Genomic DNA, 26,219 nt, shown 5'->3' with positions numbered 1-26,219 from the left:
AGACCCCGGGTGTGGGGACAGAGCCCTGAGGTTACGGGGGCGGCTGGTCCGGCAGCAGCGGAGCCCTTGGGACCGCGGGGCACCGGTTGGTCTCCAGAGCGGCCCAGCCTTGACCATCCGCTCCCTGGAACCCTTTGAAAGCCGGGGCTGGAGACACCGAAAACCACCGGCTTGTAATGAAGTGTGGGCTGCTCGGGTGGCACACCCTTACGGACCTGTTTGGGCCTGGGTAGGAATCAGTGTTGGACGTGGCCTTCTGGAAAGTGTTTTCCTGCTTTAATGCAGTTTCTCGTGAGAAAACCCAGGACAGAAGAGCACCTCTTTGTGCCTCTTGATTGCATCTGAGTTTTCTCAGGAAAGGGGACGATCTTCTCTGGCCAGAGTTGAGGATTTCCGCGTTGTGGGAAAGCTGCTGTTGGACGGGCTGGTTCTGCCCCTGGTGGGAAGACGAGCCGGGAGCTGCCGGTGCACGGGGAGGGTTTGGGTCTGGCCCAGACCCGCTCCCGCCAGAAACGCCCCCGAGGAGCCGGGAGTTTGTCTCGAGAAGGACGTCGGAAGGAGGGAGGCCCGTTCCACCGGGGTAACCTCTTCTCCAAGCATATTCTCAGCGTTTGCCCCAACAGCGTGCTGTCACTTCTTACCAAACACTTCCAGGGAAAATGTTTCCCCTGATGGTCCACTTGAACACCAAGTCCCTCACTCAACAGATCCTTGTCAGGACTTTTCCATTAAATCCTGAGGGTTTATTTTAAGGGCTGAAACAAAACCCTGCAGCTGGGAGATGAGGGAGCTCAGGGCTCGGGTGAGCTGAGACTCAGCCCCACGTGGGCCGCTCTTTGCGGCTTTGTGGTTGCAGGCGCATGGCTGTTCCTGATTAGCATCAGGTCACGGGGTCGCCTGGCGGGTTCTCGCTCCGGCTGGTACCCGGGGCAGCGGTGGCTCCCGAGGGCAGGACGCGCGGGTGGGATCAGGCAGGTTGGGTTTAGCAGCGGCCGGGATTTCTGCACCAACCTCGGCTGGATATTGTGCGATGACGCTTTGCAGGAAGAAGCGCTGCTGCAGCGACGGCTCTGCTGGTCACCGGCAGCCGCATCTGCCCGAGCATCGCTCCCTCCTCCGAGTATCCGTTCTTGCTCTCTCGTTTTTCCTTGAAATGAAACGTTTACCGCTGGATCCAGCCTGTGAGCTTGTCCAGTTTGGCCGAAATGGCATCTCCCAGTGCAGAATGGTGCAAAAACCCCTCTTGGTGATCAGATCTAATGTGACATGTTGCTTGGTGCCTTTGAGTCCCAGCTCCTGCGTAGCACCGTGTCCTGTGTCCAGCATCCCCTCCGCTGGGTGCTGGAGGTGGGGACGGCATCATTCTGCCAAAGATGCAGGAGGACGATGGCTTAGGGTGAAACTGCCTTTACCGCTTGGCTGAGAGCTGAGGGCAGACGCTGGTGCTCGTGGTGCTGGGCGCGCGGCAATGCCCGGCGGCCTGGAGCGCGAATAAACCCGCTCTTTGGTATCGTAGGTGCAGAAATGTGTCACCCCGCGCTGTCTTTTCAGGGACGGAGAAGGAAGAGCTGCTTCATGTGATGGCAGCCAAAGCCTTGCAACGTGCTGCCTTCCCTGCCCGATGGGAGAGGCGGCGCTGAGTCAGGGAGTTCTTCCCTTCCCTTCCCTTCCCTTCCCTTCCCTTCCCTTCCCTTCCCTTCCCTTCCCTTCCCTTCCCTTCCCTTCCCTTCCCTTCCCTTCCCTTCCCTTCCCTTCCCTTCCCTTCCCTTCCCTTCCCTTCCCTTCCCTTCCCTTCCCTTCCCTTCCCTTCCCGCTGATGTTCTCGATGTTCCTCCTTGGCCAGGTATTTGGTTCAACTGGAAATGGGCTGCTCTCCAAAACTGGGCCTTAAGATTTGGCACCAGCCATCTGGGCTCCACAGCAAAACAAGCTGAAAAAGGCTGGGGCCGAGAGGAAGGCGGTAGCGTGGTGGGGACGGCTCTGGAGGACGTGATGAAGGGTCCGCTCACCTCCGGCTCCACTGCTGTGCCTGGTAGCCTGGTCGAGCTCGTCCCCGATCCGTTCGGATGGAGCTGTCAGCATCCAAAGACGCCGAGAGCTCCGGGAAGGGCTGGAGCAAGTCGAGGTGTTGCTTGGGGTTTGCGGTGAGGTTGGCTGGTAAGTTGAGGTGAGGGGATGGGCACGGGGTGGTTTAAACCATCACGGGGTGGCTTGAGGGTGCTTAAACTTTGCAGACAAACCAAGAGAGTCTTGTCACCCTTCCCTTGATAGGTGGAGACTTGTTCCGGCCATCTGGAAAATCACCTTTTGGGGTGATTGGCTCAGTATATGTATGCATAGTAGAATAATTTATTTATCAAGGTTCCATAAGTAATTGCTGTTTATAAGAATGGGTAATGTATGAAACATAAACAAGGAATCAGCATTTGCCCTGAGGAATCCGAATGATTAAGGTTAAGCAAGACAGAGACGGGGCTGCAGGGCCTGGGAGGCAGTGAGTGGGTCAGCAGGACTCATTTAAACGTCAGCAGGACGCGTTTCAGGCTCGGCGGGCACGCGAGGAGCGTCTGCAGCGGGAAGCGAGCGCGTCGAGCGAGTGACACATGGCGGGGGAATGGCCGGTGCTGCGGCCGCGGGTGGGACCAGGCGGAGCAGCTGCTTCCTGGTGCCACAGCCAGGTTCGGTCACCGAGTTCACTTTGGGTTTAAAAAGAAAAGAAGGCAATGACCTATTTTGTTAAATGTTTGCTTTGCTTTTGACGAATCTGGCTGCGGGCCCTTATCCTGCGACAGGAGAGCTGTTCGCCCGCCAGCGCCCCCGCACCCCCCCGGCAGCCCCCCTCCTCCTCGGTGCCTTCGGGGTGGAACAGCGAGCAGCCCAAGTGCTGCTGCCATCGAGATCGCTTCCCCCAAACCAGGCGTCACTCGCAAAGAATTTATAGAAGGGTTTGGGAGGCAGGACGGGACGTGTCCACGTGTGCTTCACACTCGGGACGGTTTCCAACCCATCTGCTGCGCTTTTGCTCGTGTGGTTTCCAGGAAACTTCAGGTATTGGGAAAAAAGAAAAGAACTGAGAGGGGCCGCTGAAGTGGTGGTGCCATCGGTTGTTCCTGCTGGGAGCTGCAGGCTCTTCCCTTCGCGCCGGTGCCACCGGCCGTGCCAGCGCCGGATCTGCCCCGGGCAGCCGCATCGGCTCCCAAATCCTCGTCGTTTCACCTTGGAAACCGCTGCTCGGGTTCCTGCCGCACCGGCTGTCCCGGAGCCCGCGAACGTCCCTCGGCCCCGCGCGTCCCGCGTCGGCCCCGCCGGCGGCGCTGGAGCCCAAAGCTTTCCAGTTCCCTTTCTATTAACGTTTATTTCTAATAACCTGTCCTGTTACTCTGGCAAATGGCTTCTGGTTTCCCAGCATCTCATGAAAAGAGCATAAATGAGACGCGCACAACGTGCGGATTTGCTGCTCGGTGTTTCTCAACCCGCAGCGAGCAAATGACTTCATTCCGTTCCGACAGCGCCCGATTAGGATCTGCCTCCGCGCTCTTGTGTCACTTTTAATTAGGCGTTTTGTTTCTGCATTGTGTATCATTCTCACGTGGTTCGCAGCAGAAATAATGGCGTATTGTGTTTCAGTGGGCACTTGGAACCTTTCGCTCTTAATGAGGTTGGTTGCATGGATATGTATGAGGCCGCCTACCTGGTTTGCAGTGTGCAGGTTCTGCGGCTAAAATACACGGGGAGCTTTTTTGCAGGGGAAAAGGACCGATGACATGGCAGTGGCCGTTAGAGGGGGGACGTTTGGGAGTGGCAGAAGTGGATGGCTTTGCCCCAAGATGGGGGTCAGAGCTGACCAGAGCGCTCGCAGCCTGCAGCGGCTTCTCTCCTGAAGCAGCGTCGCGGCAGCGAGCCCGGACGTTGGAGGGTGGCGCGCGAGGCGAGACGAGGCGTCTTTGGGTGCATTTTTCCTTTGTGAGGATGGGGATTTGTCACCAGGTGGGAGCCGCAAGCCAGGAGCGGGGACACGGTGAGGGTGGGAAGGGGACAAGGGGACGGCACCGCTGTGTGATGCAGGACAGACGGACAGACAAGCTGCTGCGGGATCCCCAGAGGTCAGGGCGGGAGTGTCTGGTGCTGCAGAACCGGAGCCCCGTGTCCCTCGCTTGCAGCCGCTCGTCCCTGTGCCCAAATCATCGGGAAAGGTCTGATTTATTTTGTTGTTTTCCTGGCGCTTACGTGACTTGCATCTCATTCTCCCACTTCCCGTCTCGTGCCACCCTTGTGGCTGAACGCGGCGCGGGGCCGTGCCTGCGCCCCGGCACGGCTCTCCCGGGGCGCTTTGTCGTGCCGCCCGCCGGCAGAGCGGGGCAGGACCCGAATGACGGCACAGCGACCGTGTCCGTGGCTTTGGCTCTGGCTTTACCCCCGGGGAGCGGTGAACTCCTGCCGCCTCCTGCGAGCGGCACAGGCCTGCGGTCGGAGCCGCTTGCTGTCCCGACGTGTCTGCGAGGGAAGCGCTTGGCACGGAACGCCGTGCCCCGCAGCGCAGCTCGGCGGGTCGGGAGCGGGCGCCGGCACAAGTCGGCACCTCGAGGCGAGGGGAGGAATCGCCCGCTCGTGTCACTCGTCCCGGCTCCGCCGGGTTGGCGACACCGCGGTGCAACCGGGCCGCGTGTGCCGGGCTGTGTGTGCTGCGTGTGCCCGTGCAACGGCCCCGACCGACCCCGCGCGTGTGTGTGTGTGTCAGGGCCACGCCGGCGCTAAGCCGGGAGTGAGCCCGTAATCCCTCGTAAATCTGCCACCCGATCTGATTCATCCTGATTTTTTAACTCCTGGGGTTAAACTCTGCACGATTGGTTCATTCCCGGTGCGCGCGGTCCGCTGGAAGCCCCGTCCTGCTTCCAAGGGCCCTGGTGCTTTTTCTCCCATGCGGGAAAAGCTCTTCCCGGGCACCGCGGAGCATCCTCCGCGTGGTGGGGAGCTCTTCTCGCTCTTGGCCCTCATTTTTTCTGTTTCCTTTTCCTCCGTGCCGCTCTCCACCCGCACTGTCCTCATGGAAACCACCGCGAGGGTGGCTCTGGGGTGCTGGTGGGTGCTGGGGACGGAGGACGTGGCTCCGAGCATCTGGACCTGACCGTCCCCTCCCCTCCCACACGCCTGGCAAGCGTCATTCATGTCATAGGCAGCGTGGGCAGGTGCAGGATAATGATAATTGTGGTGGTGATTGTCATCGCTGAACATATTGATTGTGCCGGAGCCGGACGCACGCCCAGGGCTGGGCTCCCCGCGGCTCCGGGGCTGCAATCGCGCCCTTTGGTCGCGCTGTAAAACCCGACACACGGCCCGAGCGGGGAGAAGAGCGGAGGAGGGCGGGGGCTGCGCCTGCCTTCGGCTTTTCATCCGGAAGCTTCCGGCTGTCGCGTTTGGGTTCATCCTGGGCCTGGCTCAGCGCGTCCTGCTGGCTGAGGCGTAAATGCCGAGATCAAATACCTGCCTGGTGGGAACGGGCGAAGCCTGATCCCGGGAGCGAGATTCTCCGTGTTTCTGTATTTGCCGTGTTTGCAATTGTAGGAAAAACCCCTTTTCTCTCTGAGAGCTGAGTTGGCCCCTCTGTAAGCACAGATAACCATCTCAGCTTGGTGATTATAGCCGTAATAAAATACTTGTAACGAATCAATCATTTGAATGATTTTGCCCGTCTCCGGAGGCTGACTCAGCGGGGTTGCCCTGCCCCTCTCTGCTTTAGCCCCTCTGCCTTTGCCTTTTTTGCTTCTCTGCCTTTCACAAAATCGTCCCCGTGTTCACAGGTTGAGCTGCAGACTCCCGTTCTTACAGGTTGAACGTTTAGTTCCTGCAGGCGCACACGGGAAACGTCCCTGGGCGTCCCGCCGCCCGCCCGGCCGGGAGAAGCCGCCCCGGGAGCTGGGGCTGAGCCAGAGCAGCCTGAGCCGGCTCTGATGGAGCGTTTGCAACCCAACGGCCCGAAGACTCGATGGAACCTTCAGGCCACGCTGGTGCCGTGTTGCTCGTGTTGCTCCGTGCGGAGGGAGGTGACGCGGCTTTGTTTTCCTCCTGCCTCTCCCACCTGCCGGCAGGACAGTTTGTCTCTAAACCACCACATGCAGATCTGTGTTTTCCTTGGTTGTTTTTCTTCCATGGGAGCATCTTTTGGGCAGGAGGTCTGTTTGGACAGCTTTGATTTTGCAGATCTCGGAATTCCTAACTGGGGTCAGAGGCTGCGGAGCAGTTTTGGCCCCCAGGGCGACGCTGGTTCTTCGTGTCGGGTGGCGGTTTAGAAACTCGGTCCCTGTCCACAGGGGCCGCACAAACGTGGGTGTCGGATGGTGAGTGTTTGGGGGAAGTAAGACCTTGATCCTGCCCGCCCTGGAGGTGGAGGAGCGGCTGGTGTCAAGTGGCATCGTGCCATTGACTCTGCCCGAGCTGTGTCGGATGAGACGCACTTTGATAAGAGCGTTTCTTATCAATGACTGTGAGATCAGCTCCCCCAGCCTCGCTCCGTTCACTTTGGGGCGTTATCCTTTAATCTGGGCATGAGTCAGACCCGCAGGCTACTGTCATCAGGCCGCGTTCTCTTACACTGGTTTGATTTCGGGTCCTGTAAACTGATGGTGTTTCCTGACTGCAGTGAAACGACCCCCCGGTTTCCATCAGTGCTGAATGGGGCACTTGAGTTTGCACTGAGTTAATTAAAGAGGATCAAGGAAGATCTCGTGCGTTCTGCTTGGCTGGAGCGAGCAGGGATGTTTAACCACGGAGTGATCGGCTGTGGGCAGAAAGGACCATCAGCCGCGGTTAAACGCGCTGGTCGAGGTGCAGCCTCCGACCCGGGAAGGGTTTAACAGGTCCTGGCTGGTTAAACGTGGCCTGTGGAGGGATCACTGTGCGATGTCCCTGTATTTGGGGGCTGGGCAGCGTGGACTGCGCGCTGGGGGTGGCTGGCTGACCGGAGCCGGCTCGCCGCTCTGTGCCGCGTGTGTCCGCAGAGCTGGGGCCGGATCAGCTGTTGGGAGCTCAGACCAACAGCTCCAGCGAGCAGGACTCCAGATCCACGGGGATTCTGAGGGGACGGACGTGCCGATTCCAGAACCACGGAGCCCAGCGTCGCACGCTGCAGTTTCACCTCTGCCCTGAGAATCCCGGCGGTTTAATCTGTTTGTTTGTTTTTCCTTCAGGCTTCGGCCGTGGGAGTGAGTCTCAACTTTCATGTAAAAATTATCCGGGTAATTATGATTATACATAATTATGACTATATTTATAGTTATTCCTTCATGATTTCTTGTAATCATAACATCTTGTAATTTGGGGGAAAGGGGAGAGAAAGCAGCCTTTGGTGCATGTAGGAGAGGCTGGGGAGGGAGGGCGTCCATAGCCGGGATGCCTGTGCCGTGCGTCAGGCGCGGGGCGGTTTTCCAGCCGCCGGTCCATGCGCCGTGTCGCCGGGAAGGATCTCAAGGGCTGGGCCGGTTTGTTTGTCCGGGAGCTCATGGCAACGTCCAGAGGTTCCCTCTCCTTGTGCAAACAGGCCGGGGGCACGTGGGGCGGGAGGACGATGGAGCGGGAGCCTCCACGGCAGCAGCTCCTGGGGCCCGGCTGCTCCTGAGCCGCTGCCGAGTGGTTTTGTGCTGTTACCTGAGCGCCTCTGTTCTTTGTGCGTTTCAGCTAACAAGCGAGGCCCGTTCCGAGCTCGAGGTGTTCCTCAGCGCTGGATTCCGCAGGAAGGCGACATGCGGCTCCTGAAGCTGAAGGCCTTGTCGTGGGTGCAGAGCTGGCCCTGTCACCCCAGAAGAGCTGCCCGCAGCTGTTCCTGCTCCCGTGACGCCCCCGTTAGCACTAAGGCTGCTCTGCTCCATTGCAGGAAGCGGAGGCGTAGCTGGGAGATCGGCGTAGTTGAGGTAAAACACATCCCGCCAGCCTCCAGCACCGCGAGCTGCGGCTGTTGCGTGGGGAGCAAAATGCAGCTTCCACGTGTGAAACTGCGTAAAGAGGCAGCACGAACAGTACGGTTCCGTGTCCCAAGGGCACTGGAACAGAGAGGCCACAGGAGTCGTCTCAAGTCCTCAGAAAAGCCACTTGGTTGTGCAAGGCGTGAGGATTTCAGCCCTTTCGGTTGATGCAGTGCAGGACCAAGCGGGTGGAAAAGCCGCTTTCCTGCTGCCGAGACACGGGGCTGCAGAGCTGCGTCGTTGCACTGAGCTTTGCGGCCGAGCGACATAGGAAGTGTAGGACTAAACAAATCAATAAAACTGCCTGATGAATATCCACCTCATCCCAACGGGGCTCGGTCCCGCACCAGGGTGCTGACGTACGGTGCCAGCACTTGGGACACTGAGCGAACAGGTTCCCCTGGAGCAACCCCTGTATTCACAGGAAGATGAGCTGGACATTTGTATTAATGAGGCTGCTTAGATCCTGGGGGCAGCGCGGGGCGAATCTTCAGCTGCAGGTGTGGGTGCAGCTGCCGCAGCGTTGGCGTCGCTTTTGGGTGTTAACGAGAAGAACAGTGTGACAGTGTCACTGTCACAGCCCCATGAGGGCCCCGTTTGGCTCTTGCAATACCCCAGTGGTGAGACCACCCAAGCACTCCTGGTCGTTAGGACACTAATTAATTTATGACTCAGCGCTGAAGCACTTTGGAGCAGTAACCCCAGCCGAGGGCCGTGCTGCGCAAACGCAGCGGCGACGGGCGCTCCCTGCTCAGCGCAAACAGCGCGGGCTGGGCAGGGGTGAGCAGCCGGCCCCACAGCCGCCCCAGCGGGACGTGTTCTTAGCACGCATCTTGCTCACCTGCAAAGATTTCTTCCTCTTCCATCAGCGTGCAGCCATGTTTGATTTTTTAAGGGGTTTTTTGGTGCTTTTTGGGCTGGAATTGAGAGCTTGGTTCATTTTCCTGACGTTTATGGAAGGATTTATCATTTGTGACTATTGGCTGTCAGGGTGCGTGGGGACTGGGCCGCCCTGTGGCGCCGTCGAAGCCTTTGCTTCCCCGCGGGGGTGTGCGTGTTCAGCCGCTCGATTCCACACCGTATTGTCACCAAACCTGAATCCCTGGGGTCATTCGCATGGGCTTGGAAGCATTTACCGGTCTGTGCGGTTGTGAAACTCCACGGGGTTACCATGGTGTCCTAACAACACAAGCAAACTCTGCTCCTTGCACCTCTGGATTTGGCTCTGGCTTAGCCTGGCTTGAAACCAGGTTTAATTGGAGAATGGTCACTTTGCAGGACGGGCTCTGAATGGGCTGGGAGCGATAGCAGGGAGGTGAATGAGCTTTCCCGAGTCTCCTGTGCCGGTTGCTAAGGCACAGCAGGGAGAGCTTGAACTTTGAATGGGAGACAGACTCATCCGTACCTAAAATCAGTGTTGCCGCACGGCAGTAATTAAGATTAGAAAATGGCTTTTCAGCGGCCTGGCCCTTGATAGCGCAGAGCGGGGTGAAGTTTGGTTCTCTGACTGCTGAACTGCAGTTTCTGCTGCCGGAAGCAGCTTTGCCTTTCAGACAGTCCGTCTGACGGCGGGCTCGGGTTTACCGGCCTGGGCTGCACGGTGTGTTGTGCAAAACCCCGGCGTGCTGGTAGAGAGCTGGGGCTGGAGCGTGGGCCGCTGGACCCCGGCAGCCGGGGCTGCTCCTGCCTGACTGTGGACCCTGCATCGCACCGTGAGATTCAGTTCCTCCCTTGGCAGGACAGGCCAGCGCTGTTGAAGTGAGGAGCCCGTCGGGGAACTCGGGAGGACCTGGAGCTGAGGAAAGCAGCTGGAGGCTTCCGCTGGGCCGTTAGCTATGTAGAGCTTAAACGGCCCCTGGCCATCGGGCCAGGTATAGCTGGCTGTGCATGATGCGCAAGTTTGCTTTCCACTCAGTGGATTGTTTGATTTTGCTGGTGAAAGCCCAGCTTGCAGCGCAAGAGGAACCTTCCCCGTGCGCTCTGTCGGGCTCAGTCTCCCCGTGTCCCTCCTTCAAAAAGAGAGTTTCCTTTTGGTGGCTGGATCTCCAGCCGGCTCACGCTCTCCCTGCAGAGCAGGAAGTGCATATTTCGAGTGGGCTGTGGCCAGGGTATGCGGCCAGCGCTATCGTGCTGTCCCGACGAGGGGAAGAGCCGGGGCGTCACACGTTCAGGCCAGACTTTGAAATCTCACGGAGGATTTACAACCTGATAGTAAAGAGATCTGTCCCTCCAGGGCTATTTGAACATGCGGAAAGCCCATAAAGCTAATATTTGTCTCTGCTGCTTCTCCATAGGAGCCCAGAAATTTAAGCAGAAACCCGTCCTGTCTGCTTTTGAGTGTGGACCAGCACGTTGGGTGGTTCCATGTGCAGGGTGCAGCGCACCTAAACCACCTTAATTTAGCAATAACAGGAGAGAGACAGTAAAACCGTGGCGTCCAGGGATGGGCAGCTGCGGCACCTCCCCTGCTGCCTTGGTCCCCTGCCGCCTTGGTCCCCTGCCGCCTTGGTCCCCTGCTTGGCGCAGCTCACCGGTGCTGCAGGCAGAGGACGGGCTGAGTGTCCCCAGGGCTGCAACTGCGTGGGTTTATGTTCAACTAGGCTGGACCTAGTGCTGAGACCCTGTTTCTCCTTTCTGCAATTCGCACAGGGGAGCTGCCTGCTCAGCATTAGAGATTGGTGCCAGTTCCCCCTCTTCTCATTTCAACATCTTTTTGGGCGGGGGGGAGGAACGGAGAAGCCTCATGTAGATGTGGGTCAGTGCTGTCCTGCTCAGAACTCTGCCCGGGAGCCCAGAACAGCCCCTGCCCCATGTCCCTGGAAATGGGGGTCGGTGCTGTCCTGCTCAGAGCTCTGCCCAAGAGCCCAGAACAGCCCCTGCCCCGTGTCCCTGGAAATGGGGGTCGGTGCTGTCCTGCTCAGAGCTCTGCCCGGGAGCCCAGAACAGCCCCTGCCCCGTGTCCCTGGAAATGGGGGTCGGTGCTGTCCTGCTCAGAACTCTGCCCGGGAGCCCAGAACAGCCCCTGCCCCATGTCCCTGGAAATGGGGGTCGGTGCTGTCCTGCTCAGAGCTCTGCCCAAGAGCCCAGAACAGCCCCTGCCCCGTGTCCCTGGAAATGGGGGTCGGTGCTGTCCTGCTCAGAGCTCTGCCCGGGAGCCCAGAACAGCCCCTGCCCCGTGTCCCTGGAAATGGGGATCGGTGCTGTCCTGCTCAGAGCTCTGCCCGGGAGCCCAGAACAGCCCCTGCCCCGTGTCCCTGGAAATGGGGTCGGTGCTGTCCTGCTCAGAGCTCTGCCCGGGAGCCCAGAACAGCCCCTGCCCCGTGTCCCTCGGCCGCACGCGCGGCAGAGGCGAAGGGAGCAGCGAACAAAGCAGATCTGAGTGGGGACACGGGGCCAGGTGTGTCCTGTCCCTCCGCTGGCCCTTCCCTGCGCCACCGCTCCATTCAGCAGGTTGAGGGAGGGTGGGAAGGCAGCCAGGCACACCCAGCTCTCCAGGCAGTAAAACGATCCCTCTTTGCCCTCGGGCCAAGCCCAGCTTTTCTAACGGATAAAAGGAGAAGCAGGCAGGGGAGCTCACTCACTTCCCTGCTCTCCAGCACAGCTGCCCAGAGCTTTCGAAGGGGAAGGGCGGGGGATCCCGAGAACACCCTTGGAGCTGCCATGTCCCGCTCTGTGAGTTTCAGCTCTCGCTCTGCGGCCGTCCCGGCGATCAGCCAAGTGCGGGTCAGCACCGTCTCCTCCACCCGGGGACTCGGAGGGGGTGCCGGCCTGGGCAGGGCAGGTGGCTTCGGCAGCTCCAGCCTCTACAACCTCGGCTCCAGCAAGCGGATCTCCTATGGAGGGGGCAGCTCCTACAGCGTTCGCTCTGGATACGGCTACGGAGGCTTCGGGGGGGTGCCCAGCCCCGCAGGCATTCAGGAGGTGACCGTCAACCAGAGCCTCCTGACCCCCCTGAACCTGGAGATCGACCCCAATATCCAGCGGGTGCGCAAGGAGGAGAAGGAGCAGATCAAGACGCTCAACAACAGATTCGCCTCCTTCATCGACAAGGTGAGCGGTTGGGACGGCTGGTGGCTCTTTGGACCTGCTGGAAAGCAGCTCTGACCCAAAGCTCGCTAACCCGGGGGGTTCCCAGCCGGGCCCAGGGTCAGGTCCTTAACCATGGTGTGATTTGCCTGCCTCCGTCCAGTAGCTCTTAGTAAGGCCCTGCTTGCATCGCCCTCAGTAAAGGGGTTTGCCCTACTTAAGCCAGCATTGTACCCCTGTATTTAGCTGGTATTACCAGTAATGCAGGCGTTTAGCATCAGATCACCAAACTGAAGGAGGAGGGGGCCTTTGGAGAGGAATCGTCCCCGTAGAACAGACCTTGATGTGAGTCAGGGCTTGCTCTGTGGGTTTGCACTGCTCTGTGCCTCTGTGGCTTTACTCTCTTGCGCTAATTGATCCTGTGACCTGTGTAAACTTCAGCTCTGGCATCCTCAAAATGCAAGGAATCCAGAGCTGGAGCCGGTCAGGCCTGGCCTGGAGGTCTGGGTGCCTTCTGGCAGGTGGCAGATGAGCAGAATCTGCTTATCTGGAGTTCAGACAGAGCCTTTAAGCCTAAGCAGAGCCCCCGAGCAGCCGTGCTCCCTCATGGCCTTTATCACCCCCAGAGCTTACATCCTTGGTGCAAACAATCGAAATTCTTCAGATGCTGCCTCATCCAGGGCCCGTCCTTCCCCCAGGGTCCAGACTCTGCAGTGCCAGCTCCCCCTTCCTCCCGCTTTCGCAAATGACCCTTTGGTTGCTTTCCAGGTCCGGTTCTTGGAGCAACAAAACAAAATGCTGGAGACCAAGTGGAGCCTCCTCCAGGACCAGAAGACGGCCCGGAGTAACATCGTGCCCATGTTCGAGGCGTACATCAGCAACCTGCGGCGGCAGCTGGACGGCTTGCTCAACGACAAAGGGCGGCTGGAGGGCGAGCTCAAGAACATGCAGGATCTTGTTGAGGACTTCAAGACCAAGTAATGTATAATGTTCCCATCTAACGGTGTCGCTGCGCTGGCAGGTTGCTCAGGAGCTTGGCAGAGATGTCCCAGCTTTTCTGCTGGGGAGGGAGAGTTGGTTTTATTCCAGCTGTGAGCTGGGTGTGTAGTCCAGGGATTCTTCTTGCCCAGATCACTCATTCCTGGCACCTTGTTCCCACCTGGTTTTGGTGGCTCCAGCCTCCCCGCTTCGCTCTGGGGCCTCTCTGGGCAGGATGTGCCCGGTTGGGTCGGTAGGAGCCCCGGGGCAGCTCCGCAGGTGGCCGAGCTGCTGCGTGGTTTGTGCACCATTTCTGCCATTTCTCAGTGGCTTTCGAGTCCAAACCATGTCACCTGGGAGGAGTCCCATGAAGAAAGTAGCCTTTGTCCCCACCTGCACCCAACCCAGCTTGCAGGGGAATGCCTTTAATAGAAGAAAAAGGGATACAGAAAGAAAAGAGGGAGCTGGCAAACTGGATCAAACAGGAACTGGAAACAAACAGATCTGATAATAGCCAGGGTGTGTTCAGGGAAAGTCAATAGCCCGTGATTCCCAAGGAGCAGCACGGGATGGTGTTTCCCCCAACCCTGCTCGGTTATTTCTCCTCTCTGCTCAGCCAGGGTTGGACTTTGCGTCCCTGCAGAACGAGAACAGTTACACTCAGCTCTCACCAGGACGGTGGTGTGCGATTGACACCTGCAAAGCAGTCGCAGGTGTCTGTAATAAGGGGGTGCACAGCGACAGTAGCGTCAGCAGAGAGGGGTTTGTTGAACCTGTTCGCATCTCTTCTGCGTTTGTATTTGTTCTCTCTCCTCCCAGGCTCTACCTTCCCACCAATCCTTTCTTCTTCTTTCTGGCAGATATGAAGACGAGATCAACAAGCGCACGGCAGCGGAGAATGAGTTTGTGGTGCTCAAGAAGGTGCGTGCCAGGGGTGTGAGCTGGGCCTGGTGGTGCCTGTTTGCGGCTCTTCTCCCTCTTTTGCCCCTGCGCTCCCTTTGCTCCAGCCGTGCCCGGGGACCCGCAGGTGAGGAGTTAGAGCTCTGGCTCCTGGCCGGAGCCGCCGCGCTGGAGGCGCTGGAGTCTCTGTGGGAAGCTGGAAGGAGCCTCAGATCCCGCGGGTATCCCGGACCGCGGCTGGACCTTCCTTTGGGACAGTTCGTACGGCCTCCCCGACTGTCCAAACTGACACAGTCCAGGAGACCCCACAGAACACACGGGGTCCTGCACACCAGCCATATTTAGTGCACTGGTAGATAATTTTTAGGACACGGTGGGTCGTTGGGCACACAGAGGTGAAGAGAGAGCTTGGGGAGCTTGATGGGCTCGTGACTGCTTGGGAAGGCATCAAAGGCTGGGTGGACTTAGTCATCAAAGCCCTGGCAATCTCAAGGGATTATCACTCTCTTTTAGGACGTGGATGCCGCCTACATGAACAAAGTGGAGCTGGAGGCCAAGGCGGATGCGCTGACAGATGAGATTGACTTCCTGAGGTCTCTCTATGAAGCGGTAAGGTCCTTTCTGCTTCTCGTGGCTGCTGCGGTGTAGAAGAGTGAACGGTGACCGGGAAGATGAACGTGCTGTTTGCAGACAGGGCAATGGAGACGCGGAGCCTGCCCTCGCACGAGCAGGAACGAGCCTGCGGGTGAAGCGCACGTCCTGTGACCTGTCACAGGGGTTTCTCCTGCCTGGGTTCCGGGAGGAATTTATGGCAAACGCAGCCAGTATTTTTTTGATGCTGTCAGTGTGAAAACAAGGAAAACCAGAATATTCTATCCAGTGCTGGGGCGTGTTTGTGTGCTGTGTGAGAGAAAGGAAAGCTCCTTGTCCCAGACACCTTTATCCTCCCCATTGTTTGCGAGATAAGAGTTTGGCTGAACCGGACACGTTCCGTCCGTGGGTGAGGTGCCTTGGGCGAGGCGGTGGAATTTGGCCCTCGCTTTGTTGTGAGGCTGATGCTCGAGCCTCTTGGACTAGAGTTGCACGCTGGGTTCTTATCTCAGCAGTGGGGCAAACTAACCTTGCTGTCAGAACGTGGTGATAAGGAGTAGCTCCGTTCCTGCTGTTGTTGCTTTGTGCTTTGCAAGGTTGATGTGACTGGGTTGGTTTCCTTCTAATTAATGAATGTTTTGATCCAATACTTATCTGCCTCCCTTTCCCTTTTTGTCTCAGATTCTCTCTTTAATTGGCTTCCAAAAGAAAGACCAGTGATTAATGGTTTTGTTTTTATGCATCTGGCAGGAACTTCAGGAGCTGCAGGCCCAGATCTCGGACACCTCGGTGGTGCTGTCCATGGACAACAGCCGCAACCTGGACCTGGACAGCATCATCGCCGAGGTGAAGGCGCAGTACGAGGACATCGCCAACCGCAGCCGCGCCGAGGCCGAGTCCTGGTACCAGAGCAAGGTGAGTTGTGGGCGAGATCAAGGCACTTACAGCTTCTGTTAGTCTGTGCGCCATGAGTGGGAGAGATTTTAGCCGGTTAATTGACCGCCAGCCCGACTCCATCCTTCTCTTTGCGCTGTTTCATGTCACAGTACGAGGCGCTGCAGGTCACTGCTGGGAAACACGGCGATGACCTGCGCAACACGAAGAACGAGATCTCGGAGATCAACCGCATGATCCAGAGGCTGCAGGGGGAGATTGAGAACGCGAAGGCCCAGGTGAGGAGCTGCGGAGCCGCGGCTCCCGCAGCGCCGAGCGGGGAGCTGGGGGCAGCGCAGCGCCTGCAGCAGCGGTTCGGGGTGGCTGTGATGCTCTCCTCGGCCCTGCCGGAGGACAAACTGTGTTGTGAGCAATGTCAGGCTGAGAGGTGGTGAATTGCAGGTGAGCGCAGGAGGGAGGGATGCAGCTCCCGAAGGACAAGGCTGCGGGCGGCCTCGCGTCCCAGCCACCCGCGCTCCTTGTACCCTCTTGTGCCATCTTGCTTCTGGGCTCTCCGTCCACTCCCTTTTTGCAGAAGGGAACACCATGTTTGGGCACATAAAAGACTTTTCTAGCCACATGGCAGTTGTGTTTGCTTTCTGCGGGAGCTGTTATCGCTTTATCGAACGGCTGGTGAAAGCCAGACCAGCGAGCGGCTCAGACCATATTTGGGGCTGAAACCTGGCTGTGAACAACCAGAGCTGGAGATAAGCCATCGTGATTCATCCGTTTGTGTTTATTTGGTTTCAGGGCAGGGAGGCTTCAACACACACTTACAAGCAAAGAGCTGACCCGGTGCAGCTCCCTTGAATAATGAATGAGAATGTAAAGCGCACGTGTTCATTGTGAGCCCTTCCTGCCAAACGTGGGGCGTTTTTGGAGGCGCGGGGGGCACAGTTGCGGCTGCGCTAGACTGGCAGCTCGCTGTGGCCCCACAGCGATGTTTTTGGGGTAGGTGTGGGGTGTGTTGACTGCAGGTCTGCTCCAGCCCACGCTCGCCTCACATCAAAGCTCACTGGAGACCAGCGGGCTCTGAACAAGCTCTGAGGCGTAACAGGAGAGAAAACCCGAGCTCGCGTGACCCTGTTGTGCTGTTGAGTGCGGGGTGGGTGGGCAGAGGGGCTGAGGATCACCCGAGGAAAGTCTTCTGAAAATGTAGCCAGTGGAGAGAAATAGGGTCTGCTTTCCAGCAGAACGTACCCTGGGACGAGACGAGCTTCCTTTGCAGGCTGGTCTCCATCCAGCGCCAAAATAATGCCTAGGTGTGAACTTCTTGGGGATGTGAGCAGGGCAGGTGGCGCCGGGCTCTGCAGATACAGAGGTAGTCTGGCCGGTGGAAGTCACGAGCCCGTGGGCAGTAGCGTCCTCCAGCGAGGTGAGAAGCCACTGACGTTCCCGCTCTGTCCCTCAGCGCGCCAAGCTGGAGGCGGCCATCGCCGAGGCCGAGGAGCGCGGGGAGCTGGCGCTCAAGGACGCCAGGGCCAAGCTGGAGGAGCTGGAGGCCGCGCTGCAGAAGGCCAAGGCCGACATGGCCCGGCAGCTGCGCGAGTACCAGGAGCTCATGAACGTCAAGCTGGCCCTGGACATCGAGATCGCGACCTACAGGAAGCTGCTGGAGGGCGAGGAGAGCAGGTGGGGGCAACCGGCGGGTTTTACGTGGGGAAGGGTCCAGCCCTTTGTTCCCTTTGCTTGGGGACATCGCGGGGGCCCGATTCCAGGTTCTGCAAGCAAATACAGAAGAGAAAACCTTGCACTTTAAACTGGTTCTTGGCCCTGAAAATTGCTTTGTCTGAAGAGCCAAACTGGCAAGTTCTGGGGAAAATTTGATGCTTTCAGTGAAAATAAGCAAAGAAGAAAAAGTTGTTTTCCGTCCTGTGTTTGATACTGTAGCAGAAAACTTCCAAGTGGCTCAAATCCCCATGGAATTAGGACAGAGCTCGGCTGCTCTTCCAGCACCCCAGGTGATAACAGAGCTGGTGAATGTAGGGCCAGAACAAAGCGCTGGATGGCACACTTATCGTGTCTGAATTATTTACAACAGCGGCAATAACTCACTGCCATTGTCTGCACCCGAGGCCCCGGGGGAACACTGAGTAATGCGGAGTCTAACCCGGCCTCTTCCTTTTCACCTTGATGTTTTCCTTCTCCAACAGGTTGGCTGGTGATGGAGTTGGCAGCGTCAACATCTGTGAGTTGAGTTTATAACTTATGGCCGTTACGCATAGCCCGTATGCCTATAGAAAATGGAGGTGGGCGCAGCGGGGGCCGCGCGGGAGCCTCGCGGTGCCCTGCCGCGGTTCCTGCTGCCCATCAGTGTCCTCCTTAAATGGGAGCCCCCCGGGACAGAGGTTGGTGGGGCTGGTGGCTCCATGGCCGAGTTCAGCTCTAAGTCATCTGCACAACATTTAACTTGGGGGGAATATTGATCTTCCTTCCCACTTTGGTATGGAGAAAAGATTGGAAATTGGTGCAAAGCTGATGTTAGAGGGTGGCTTTCCAGCTTGGGAAGCGTTGGGTTCTCACCTTGCCCGGCACTGGGCAGGTGCTGGTGTCTCAGAGGTGCCATCTGCAGCTCTAAACCAGTGGCTCTACTTTTCATCCCCTCCATTGCCACTGGGAGCTGGGGAACCACACGCCCACAGCCCCTGGTGCAGCAGGAGATGGGCTGAACACGGTCCGGATCGGGGGTCCTGAGCCAGACAGGGATGGGGATGAACCGCTCAGCCCTCGGGAGGATCGGTGCTCCGGGCCACGTGTAACTAGGCCAGTTTTGCAGGAGGCTGCAGAGCGTTTTCACCTGGCTGCTGCAATTTGAAAATGCCCTGTAGCGAGGGTTTGGAGGAGCGCGGTGCTCACGTTTGCTTTGCCTGTCTGCCGCAGCCGTGGTCAGCTCCAGCGGCGGAGGGGGCTACGCTGGCCCCGGCGCGTTCCTGGGAGGAGGAATCGGCCTGGGAGCCGGCATGGGCAGCAGCGCGCTCGGCTTCTCCTCGGGGGGCGGCTCCAAATCCTACACCGTCACCACCACCTCGTCCAGCCGGAGGAGCTTCCGGAAGTGACCCCCGGAGCGGAGATCGGCTGCCCCGTCGCACGGGAGGAGGGAAACCCTAGAAAGAAAAGTCTTGTTGCCTTCTATAGGACAAATTGGCTGCAACATTTCTGCGGTGATGAATTGGAGTAAGAGATCCCAGAGCACCCGACCCTGCCGCATCGCGCCTGAGGCTTGGCCCTGCCCTGCCGAAGCGGGCAGGCGCCGTTCCGCCCAGCGCAGGCTCAGGCCTGGGGTGAAATTCATCCGGTGAAGCAGGAGGGATAACGCTCTTGTTACTCGTGTGCGTGGTACCCCCTGCTCAGGGCTGGATTTCACCCTTTGGAGGGCAGAGCAATCATGTCAGTGGCATTTCTGTTGTGGTTTTGCAAAAAAGACCAGAAGATTATCTCCGTCTTAATATGATTTGGAAGACTTTGTTCCCTTGGGCTCCTCAGAAAAGTGCCAACCCTTGTTAAGATTTCAGCCTGGGTTTGTTTTCTATAAGTAGACCAAGAAGAAAACAGTGAAACTGGTTTGGGTTTCTCCTTGTTGTCTTTGGAAATGGAATTCAACAGTGCTCTTGAAGCCGATTTCTTACCCCACGCAGATTTCCCTTCGGGTTCTTTATAGCAAAGTGACTCACAAACAGCCCCCTTTTCCCTCTCCCTTTCCCTCTCCTTGGAAGCCCAAAGCTCGAGGGATATGAAGTCGCTTTAAACTGTCAGTAGCGCACTGGGCCGGGAGGTGCCCTCGCCATGCGGGGGGCCTGCCTTCCACCCTGCATTGCAGACGCGTCTAGTGACGTCTGGTGTCTTTGCTCCAGCCAGGGAATAGCGTGTTTTGGTGATGCATCCTTACAATAACCACTCGTTCTGCCAAAATGTGTCTTCAACTTACACGTGCCAGGGAAAATAGTGATGTCGTTACTGCAGTAGGAAGGATGGTTCCCTAAATAACTCAAAGAAACTGCCCAGAATTGTACTGCATGCTCAGCCGTGTCCTAGCGCTGTGTCTTTGGTTCGCGTTTCATGCCTTTGTGGTCTGAGACCTTGTCATGAGGCCGTTAATAAAGTTTCCCTATTTCGTGCTTTGCTGAGTTCCCTGTGTGTGCTGCCCGGGCAGCGCTGCGGGACGCCCCGCGTTGTCACCGTCGTGCTGTCCCCAGGCCCCGCTGTCCCCAGGCGGGCTCGGGCAGCGTTTGGGGTTTGCTGCCCGCACAGTCTGTCTTTGCAAGTCTTTGCAGCGGGCTGATAGGACTGGTTTTATTCAGGCACTTGGCTTCAGCTCGGGCCTGAGAGCGGCCCCTCACCGAGCACCGTCGTCCTCCTCTGAGCACAGGGCAGCGGGACGCCGGACACCAGATGCTGTTTGTAGAACCACAGGATTGGAAGGGACCACAAGGATCATCTGGTCCAGCCTTTCTTGGGCAGAAGCTCAGTCTAGGCCAGATGGCCCTGCACCCCAAGTCAATCCCACATCTTGGTGTAACCGCCCAAGAAGCTTCTCCAGGAGAAACCCAGGCCAGGCAGCGCAAGGCGAGGGGCCGGAGCTGTGGAGGGAGGCCGGAAGATGCGCCTGCCAGGCCCTGGAGGGATGTTCTGCCCTCCTGCCTGCCCAGACCCCCTCCTGTGCTTGAAAGGAATGAAATGGCACAAAACCAGTATGGGCTGAGTCCCCACTGGGCAGGGAGGAGCAAGCTGGGGGGGGCAGCTCCTATCCTGGGAAGGCTTCCACCTGAGGAGCCTAATTAGCTTGATGGGAAGCCTAATTGGCTTGATGAGGTTACAAAGGACAACACCCCATACAGGAGAGATGAAAAGAGGTTTTCTGGCTGGAGGTGCTGGTGCTTTGTGCCCCTGTGCCGGGGCGGCCGCGGCCTGAAACAGGCGGGTGGCGTGGGCAGGGTCCCTTTGCTGGGGGTCCCTTTGCTGGGGGTCCCTTTGCTGGGGGTCCCTTTGCTGCGATGGAGCGCTGCCCAGGCCGAGGCCCGAGCAGGACCGGGGCTGGTCCTGAGCTGGTCCTGGGCTCAGCGAGGACAAGGGATGTGAAACGCTCCAGCAGTGCGGGCTGCGCAGCTTTGAGGAGCTCCCAGGCAGCCCCAGGCGCTTTGGGATGGTTTTAGGGGGATTTTGCAATCAATAATAGTAGTACAAAGTTTCAGTTAAGTTTATGCAGATCGCCGAAGCATCTCTGCTTAGTCAGTGCCCTCTGAGATGGTTTGGTTTGTTTTTCCTGGGGGAAAGATCCTCTGGGGCTCCTCCCTGTCCTAATGGAGACACAAGCTGGGCAGCCCCTGTTTGTGCCACCTTGCCGTGGAGGTGGAACGGATCCTGCTCCTCGTGGGACGGAGAGAGCTGCGTCTCCAGCTCCGCGCTGCTCCGGGCAGGGTCAGAACCCCCTCCTTGCACAGCTGCTCACGTCGTTTAGACCCTGTGAGCTTCTGGATCCTGGAGCAGAAAAGAATTAACCCTCCTTTCCCCAAACGGAGGAGTCGGATGAAGGTAACTGAGTTGCTATGTCAGTTTATTGGAGGTGCAAGACTAACACTAGGATGAAAGCTGCTGATAAGATAGAAGATCATTAGAAAGAAGTCCCTGCTTCCCCTTTTCCTCCCCAAAGAGGGTTTTAGCAGCCCAGTGCACTAGGTAAGGAACAGCTGGGGAAGCAATTGGTGCTGGTCCCATGCGCTTAGGGTTGGGTTTGGGTGCCGTGAGCGTGGTCACAGAGGAGCTTTGTGTCCTAGGGCCAGACACGCCGGTGGATCGGTCCCTCTCCCTGACGCTGGGCTGGGCCCCAGGCTCTTCCGCTGCGGTGGCGTTTGTGGCAGCAGAGCAGCCAGACCGTTAAAAACCCCGAGGGAAAGGGAAAGCTGAGGATCAGTGTCACAACAGGTAACACCCGTACATAAGCGAGCTGCCCTCAAACAGCAACAGCCCTTGAGTCTGTCCTTTGGGGCAAATAATCAATGAAATTGGTGCCAGGGGTGTATGGTAATGTAAAAGGCTGATAGAACCAGGTTGATCCAGGGCGGGAGCTGCCAAGACAACTGGGCTGGATAAAGCTCTAATGAAAATACTCTTAGGTAGAAGGTGCCCTCTCGCACACTTCATTTTAATCCTTGAATCTGTAGGAGAGGAAAGACCAGGGAACGGCAGCAAAAGCGACTTGTTTGAACTGCACAGTTGGAGCAATGAGGGGGATTTTAGCCCTTCTCACTCCTGGAGTCCCCAGCAGAAATAGCAAAACCCTTTACCATGGAAAAGCCCTTTTTTGTGTTCATATCCACAGGTGTGCAGAATGGGCGTGAAGCCCGGGGAGCAGGCGCTGCGGCTCCAGCCCGCCCGTTGCTGTGCGTTGGCAGAAAAGCGCGTGCGTTGCCTTGTTTCCAGCGGGTTCTGTCTGCAGCTCCTCACGCGGTGCTCCTGGCCGCCTTGCTCGCGGACGGCGCCTTCCCGAGCTCGCTCGCGGTGCTCCTGCCGCCCGCCCCGTCCCCGCGGCTCCGCGCCGTGCCCCCCGCGCTGCTCCGGCATGGGGGTCCGTTCAGGGACATGAGGGCGCTCGCAAAGCCGGGCTCTGGGAGGGTGAGACCCCGCTGCGAGCGGCAAACGGCTGCGAAAAGCAAAGTGAAGCTGAGCGTCAGCTTGGGGAATTCCCCGCAGAAAAGGCAGCGGGTGCCTGAGTTTGGTAGGAGGTGAATGCTCCAACTTACGGATGCTGGCGGGGCAGCCGCCTTCCGCACAGAGCCTGCGGAGAACGGGAAAGGGTGCGCATGATCAGCCTATCCTCAGATGCAAAGCCCTTTAGCCTCAAACAGGAGCTCGTCTCCTGCTGTTTGGAGGCCGTTTGGGTGGGTTTGCGCTGGGGGGGCGGTTAGGGCTGATGCGAAGAACTGATCCGCATCAGGACTGGCAGCTCCAAAGCAGCGCTGCCCGGTCGGTGGTTCTTTCACCACGTGCAGCCCTGGGCTGTCACCCACCTGCTCTCCTCGCCCTCCAGCAGCTTCTTGTAGGTGACGATCTCGATGTCCAGGCCCAGCCTGGCGCTGCTGAGCTGCTGGCAGTCGCGCAGCTGCCGGGCCAGCTCTGCCCTGCTGCGCTGCAGCGCCGTCTGCAGCTCGGAGAGCTTGCGCTTCGCGTCCTGGACGGCCGCTCCCCCGCGCTGCTCGGCGTCGGCCAGGGCGTCCTCCAGCCTGCGGCGCTGCCGGGGGCGACACGGGGTCAGGCCTGGCTGCCTCTTGCTGTCCTCAAACATGACGTGCTATCGAGAGCTGGGTTTAAAGCGTGGTTGGGAAGCGACCAGCCCCGGCTGCGCTCACCTGGTCCTTGGCTCCACAGAGGCCTCTGCTCAGTGTCTGGATGCTCCGTGTCAGCTCAGCTATCTTGGTTTTTGTCTCCTGCAGGCTGGCGGCGTTTCTGCCCGCGGTCACTCGCAGCTCCTCAAACTAAAACAAGCCCAAAAGACACCTTTGCGTATCCCAAACCCACACAATCGGAGCAAATCAGGAGAGTGGGGTCTTTCTGTTGGTCTGCAGTTGGTTTGAAGGGAGAGGCTGCACCAGCCCCTCCCTGTGCCGGGTTTTCTCACCTTGCTTTCGTGCCAGGCCTGCGCTTCCGCCCGGCTCCTGCGGGCAATGTCCTCGTACTGAGCCCTGACGTCCGCAGCAACGCTGCCCAGGTCCAGATCTCGACTGTTGTCCATCTGCAGCACCACCGAAGGCTCCGAGACGTTCGCCCGCAGCTGCCGGGTTTCCTGGTGGGGACACGGGGTTGAGCTGGTCGGAGATGCTGGTCCGGCCCCGAGCTGCTGCGACCACGTTGTGCAGCTCTGTCCCGCTTTGTAGGGACCACGCAGAGATGAAAACACCGCAAGCGGTGACTGCTGCCCCGTGTCACCCCCGCTGCCCCGTCCCCTGGGACCAGCAGCTTCAGAATCCAGCTGGGAGGTGAAGTGGTGGCCGGAGCACCAGGGAGGCCTCTTACCTCCTCATAGAACGTTCGCAGGAACCCAACCTCTTCTTTCAGGCTTTCCAGCTTGGCCTCCAGCTCCGCTTTGTTTAAGAAAAAACAGCCCGCGTCCTGGCGACGCGATGGGGATGGAAGGAGGAAGTTCGTTAGCAGGAGCCGACTCGGGGCTCCCCTTGGGGTGAGGGACTTTTGGTGCCGTGACCGTGCGCCAGCTCCCAATTACGCAGCTGCTCCTGATCCGAGCTCAAGCAAACCCGAGCAGCAGCTCCTGCTCGTACTTGTTTTGTGTGCGGCTTCGGGGAAATAAATCACCGCGTGCACCCCGAAGACCTGAACCCAGGGAGTTCAAACAGCCCCTTGCTCACCTTCTTCAGGGCAACAAACTGGCTGTCGGTGCGCGGCCGCCGGCTGCGTTCGTCCTTGTACCTGCGTGGGAAAGCGGCGGATTTTCGTTGGAGTTCAGCACAATTACGCCTTTGTTTGGGTTTCTTTCAAGAAGTGAAACTCCTCATCTTAGTTTTCCTTCTCCCCAGAGGATGTTTTGGGATGCTTTGGCTTGTTTCGTAGCCCATGGGAAAGCGAACACGTTCGCAGAGGTTTTTGCATCTTTTCGAATTTGCAGCAGAACTGTTTTCGTTGAACTCGTGTGACAGCAAAGAGCTGCCGAACGTTTCCAAATGGATTAGGAAGGAGAGAAGCAGAACCTGGAAGAGGGACACCCTCTGCTTCCTCCATCTCGCTGTTAATTCTGTATCCTGAAGCCCTGGTAGGTCTCTCCATCTACCCACTGGTTCTCTGGGAGCCATTTACTACCACAAAAAGTTCACGCTCCCTGCCTTTCTACAAGTCCCAAACATTTTGAGCCCCGCGCTCCCACTTCTCTGGTTTTCACTTACATTTTCCTGTTGTTTTCCAGCTGCTGCTGTGCTGCTTTCAGGTCTGTCTCCAACCGGGCTCTGTCGCAGCCCAGCGCTTCCAGCTGCTCCTTCAGGTGCGCGATGAAGGCCTGGAGCGCGGGCACGGCGCTGCGCCCGGGGCGCTTCTGAGCCTGCAGGAAGCTCCACTTGGTCTCCAGGACCTTGTTCTGCTGCTCCAGGAGCCGAACCTGAATCCCAGAAAGGGAAACAGGAAACGATGAGGGTTAGGAGGGAGCCAGCGCCCGTGGACAGCGGTGACACGCACGTCCCTGTTCCTGCTGCGTGTGAGCGCAGCGTTTCCCGCTCCAGCCTGCTCGGGTGCGGGGCTGTTGCTGGGCCACCTGTGTCCAAATGCACAAAAATTAATCACTTCCAAAAATTAGAGATTTGAAGTAACTTTGGGATGTGCAGAGAGGAGCAGAATGGAACTAGGAGGCTGATGAAACTGGCTTTAGTTTGTTCCTGTGCTCAGGCCTAGGGATCAGAGCAGTATTTCCTGTGCACATTCCCCATGGGGCTCAACCGGCACCTTATGTGAGTTGCCCTCAATGCCTAAACCGAGTTGCCCCACAAGGACTCCAGGCTGGGCTCCTCGGCTGCACCGCGGTGCCCGCAGCTGGGCCGGGAGGGCGCTCCGCTCACCTTGTCGATGAAGGAAGCAAACTTGTTGTTGAGGGTCTTGATCTGCTCCGTCTCTTGGTGCTTCACCGCGTGTACGTTGGCATCGAGTTGCAGGCAGAGCGGCTGGAGCAGCTGCTCGTTGATGGTGACGGGCGTGATGGTGCGTGGCCTGGATGCCCCCCCAGCCCTGCAGCCAAAGCCAGCGCTCCTGCAGCCGAACCCCGCGCCGGCTGCGCCGACGCCGTATCCGCGCCTCGGAGGAGGGCGCCGTCCAGCAGCTCCCGCGGGCCTGCAGCCGTCCAGGCTCCCGCTGCTGGAGCAGCCCGGACCGCGGTTCCCTACGGCAGCACCGCGGTGACACGAGGCAGCGCTGGAACTGCGGCGGTTCCGGGGAAGAGCTACAGAGGAAGAGCCGAAACTCCTGCCGGCGCGGCCGGAGCCGCCGCTGCAGGAGCAGCGGGACATGGTGCTGGTGGGAGAGGGACGGTGCCGGCGAGGTGCTGGGAGCGGGCTCGGGTGCAGCTCCTCTGACCACACTGCAGCACCTTCTTCCTTTTATTTGCATGGAAAACAGGGCGAGGCTGCGTGAAACTTCCACAAAATGAACGTGATGCGAAGGATGCGAGCTGCTTAGCATATGCCGCGCTCGCCACCAGGGAGAGCGGAGCTCCTCTGCCCCAGAAAGCTCTGAAGAATGCGGTTCAGTCAGAAGAATCACGTCTGGGTCTTGCGTAACAGCAACAGAAATTAGGGGAGCTGTGTGGGTGAATTTCCAGGAGACGCTAAAAATTGTGTGTTCCCTTTTTATAGGTTGCGTGAAGTGGGACTGAGACTTTGGAGGTGTAAACTGCTTTTCTGTCCGAGGAGAGCTTTTCGTTTGCTGGTACCTCAGCTTGCAAGTAAGAGCCGGGGAGGAGGATGCGACTCAACCTGCTGTTTGATACAAACCAGCAGTAACACACGTGGATCTCCTGAACCGAGTCTTGCAGGCAGGTTAGTGGGAAATAGCCAAGTGTTGGTTCTGTCTATAGAAAACCAACGCATTTTAATGCCAGCGGGGCCAAGTCTCTCACTCAAGGGGGTTTCTGTGCAGGTTGCTGATGTGTTTTCCAACATGGTACAATCATTTATTGGGGGGAATTGCCGATGAGTTGCAATCGAAACCGATGCTTGGCACGCAGTAGCTTTTGCAGACACCCTTATTAGCCGAATCCTCCGCAAAGCGGCGTCTCCTGCTCCCGTCCCTCGGCGTGGAGGTTGTTCCCGCCGGTTCGGGGCGGGGCCGGGCTGGGCCGTCGCGCTCCCC

The 26,219-nt window shown here is 58.4% G+C and overlaps 2 protein-coding genes and 1 long non-coding RNA gene across 6 annotated transcripts in view; 2 read left to right on the top strand and 1 right to left on the bottom strand.

Annotated features, from left to right (window-relative positions):
* LOC102093236 (keratin, type II cytoskeletal cochleal) overlaps positions 1-19,499 on the top strand; it is a 50,824-nt gene extending 31,325 nt beyond the window's left edge. For 2 of the 4 annotated variants that reach the window (XM_065043440.1, XM_065043438.1), the window contains 9 exons: positions 11,552-12,005; positions 12,750-12,958; positions 13,820-13,880; positions 14,373-14,468; positions 15,201-15,365; positions 15,497-15,622; positions 16,795-17,015; positions 17,537-17,571; positions 18,264-19,499. In XM_065043440.1, coding sequence (XP_064899512.1) covers positions 11,552-12,005; positions 12,750-12,958; positions 13,820-13,880; positions 14,373-14,468; positions 15,201-15,365; positions 15,497-15,622; positions 16,795-17,015; positions 17,537-17,571; positions 18,264-18,439 — 1,543 coding nt within the window. In that variant the 3' untranslated portion in view covers positions 18,440-19,499. Of the gene's footprint in view, positions 1-7,671; positions 12,006-12,749; positions 12,959-13,819; positions 13,881-14,372; positions 14,469-15,200; positions 15,366-15,496; positions 15,623-16,794; positions 17,016-17,536; positions 17,572-18,263 lie in introns of those variants that run through there. The other 2 variants (XM_065043437.1, XM_065043436.1) reach the window with 2 other exon arrangements.
* A 1,418-nt stretch (positions 19,500-20,917) lies between these two features.
* On the bottom strand, positions 20,918-25,459 carry LOC102093054 (keratin, type II cytoskeletal 8-like). The gene is made up of 9 exons (XM_065043468.1): positions 24,935-25,459; positions 24,272-24,480; positions 23,741-23,801; positions 23,391-23,486; positions 22,996-23,160; positions 22,727-22,852; positions 22,388-22,608; positions 22,121-22,155; positions 20,918-22,020 (listed from the first exon to the last, which is right to left on the bottom strand). Exons 1-9 carry the CDS (start codon positions 25,376-25,378, stop codon positions 21,821-21,823), a joined length of 1,557 nt encoding a protein of 518 aa, XP_064899540.1. The 5' UTR covers positions 25,379-25,459; the 3' UTR covers positions 20,918-21,820.
* Positions 20,919-26,219, top strand: part of LOC110355946 (uncharacterized) — a 32,559-nt gene continuing 27,258 nt past the window's right edge. The window contains exons 1-3 of the long non-coding RNA XR_010468445.1: positions 20,919-21,056; positions 21,155-21,302; positions 25,724-25,906. This is a non-coding gene — a long non-coding RNA (uncharacterized LOC110355946). The remainder of the gene's footprint in view (positions 21,057-21,154; positions 21,303-25,723; positions 25,907-26,219) is intronic.

This window comes from Columba livia, chromosome 29 (assembly GCF_036013475.1).
Source record: "Columba livia isolate bColLiv1 breed racing homer chromosome 29, bColLiv1.pat.W.v2, whole genome shotgun sequence".
Lineage (NCBI taxonomy): Eukaryota > Metazoa > Chordata > Aves > Columbiformes > Columbidae > Columba > Columba livia.
This window is presented reverse-complemented; position numbering and strand designations above follow the sequence as displayed.

Excerpts from the sequence above, each read along its gene's own strand:
- LOC102093054 (XM_065043468.1), bottom strand. The coding sequence starts at position 25,378 with ATGTCCCGCTGCTCCTGCAGCGGCGGCTCCGGCCGCGCCGGCAGGAGT. Across the intron at positions 24,481-24,934 it reads TTGCTTCCTTCATCGACAAG|GTTCGGCTCCTGGAGCAGCA; the intron begins GTGAGCGGAGCG and ends TCTGGGATTCAG. Across the intron at positions 22,609-22,726 it reads TCTGTGGAGCCAAGGACCAG|CGCCGCAGGCTGGAGGACGC; the intron begins GTGAGCGCAGCC and ends CGCCCCCGGCAG.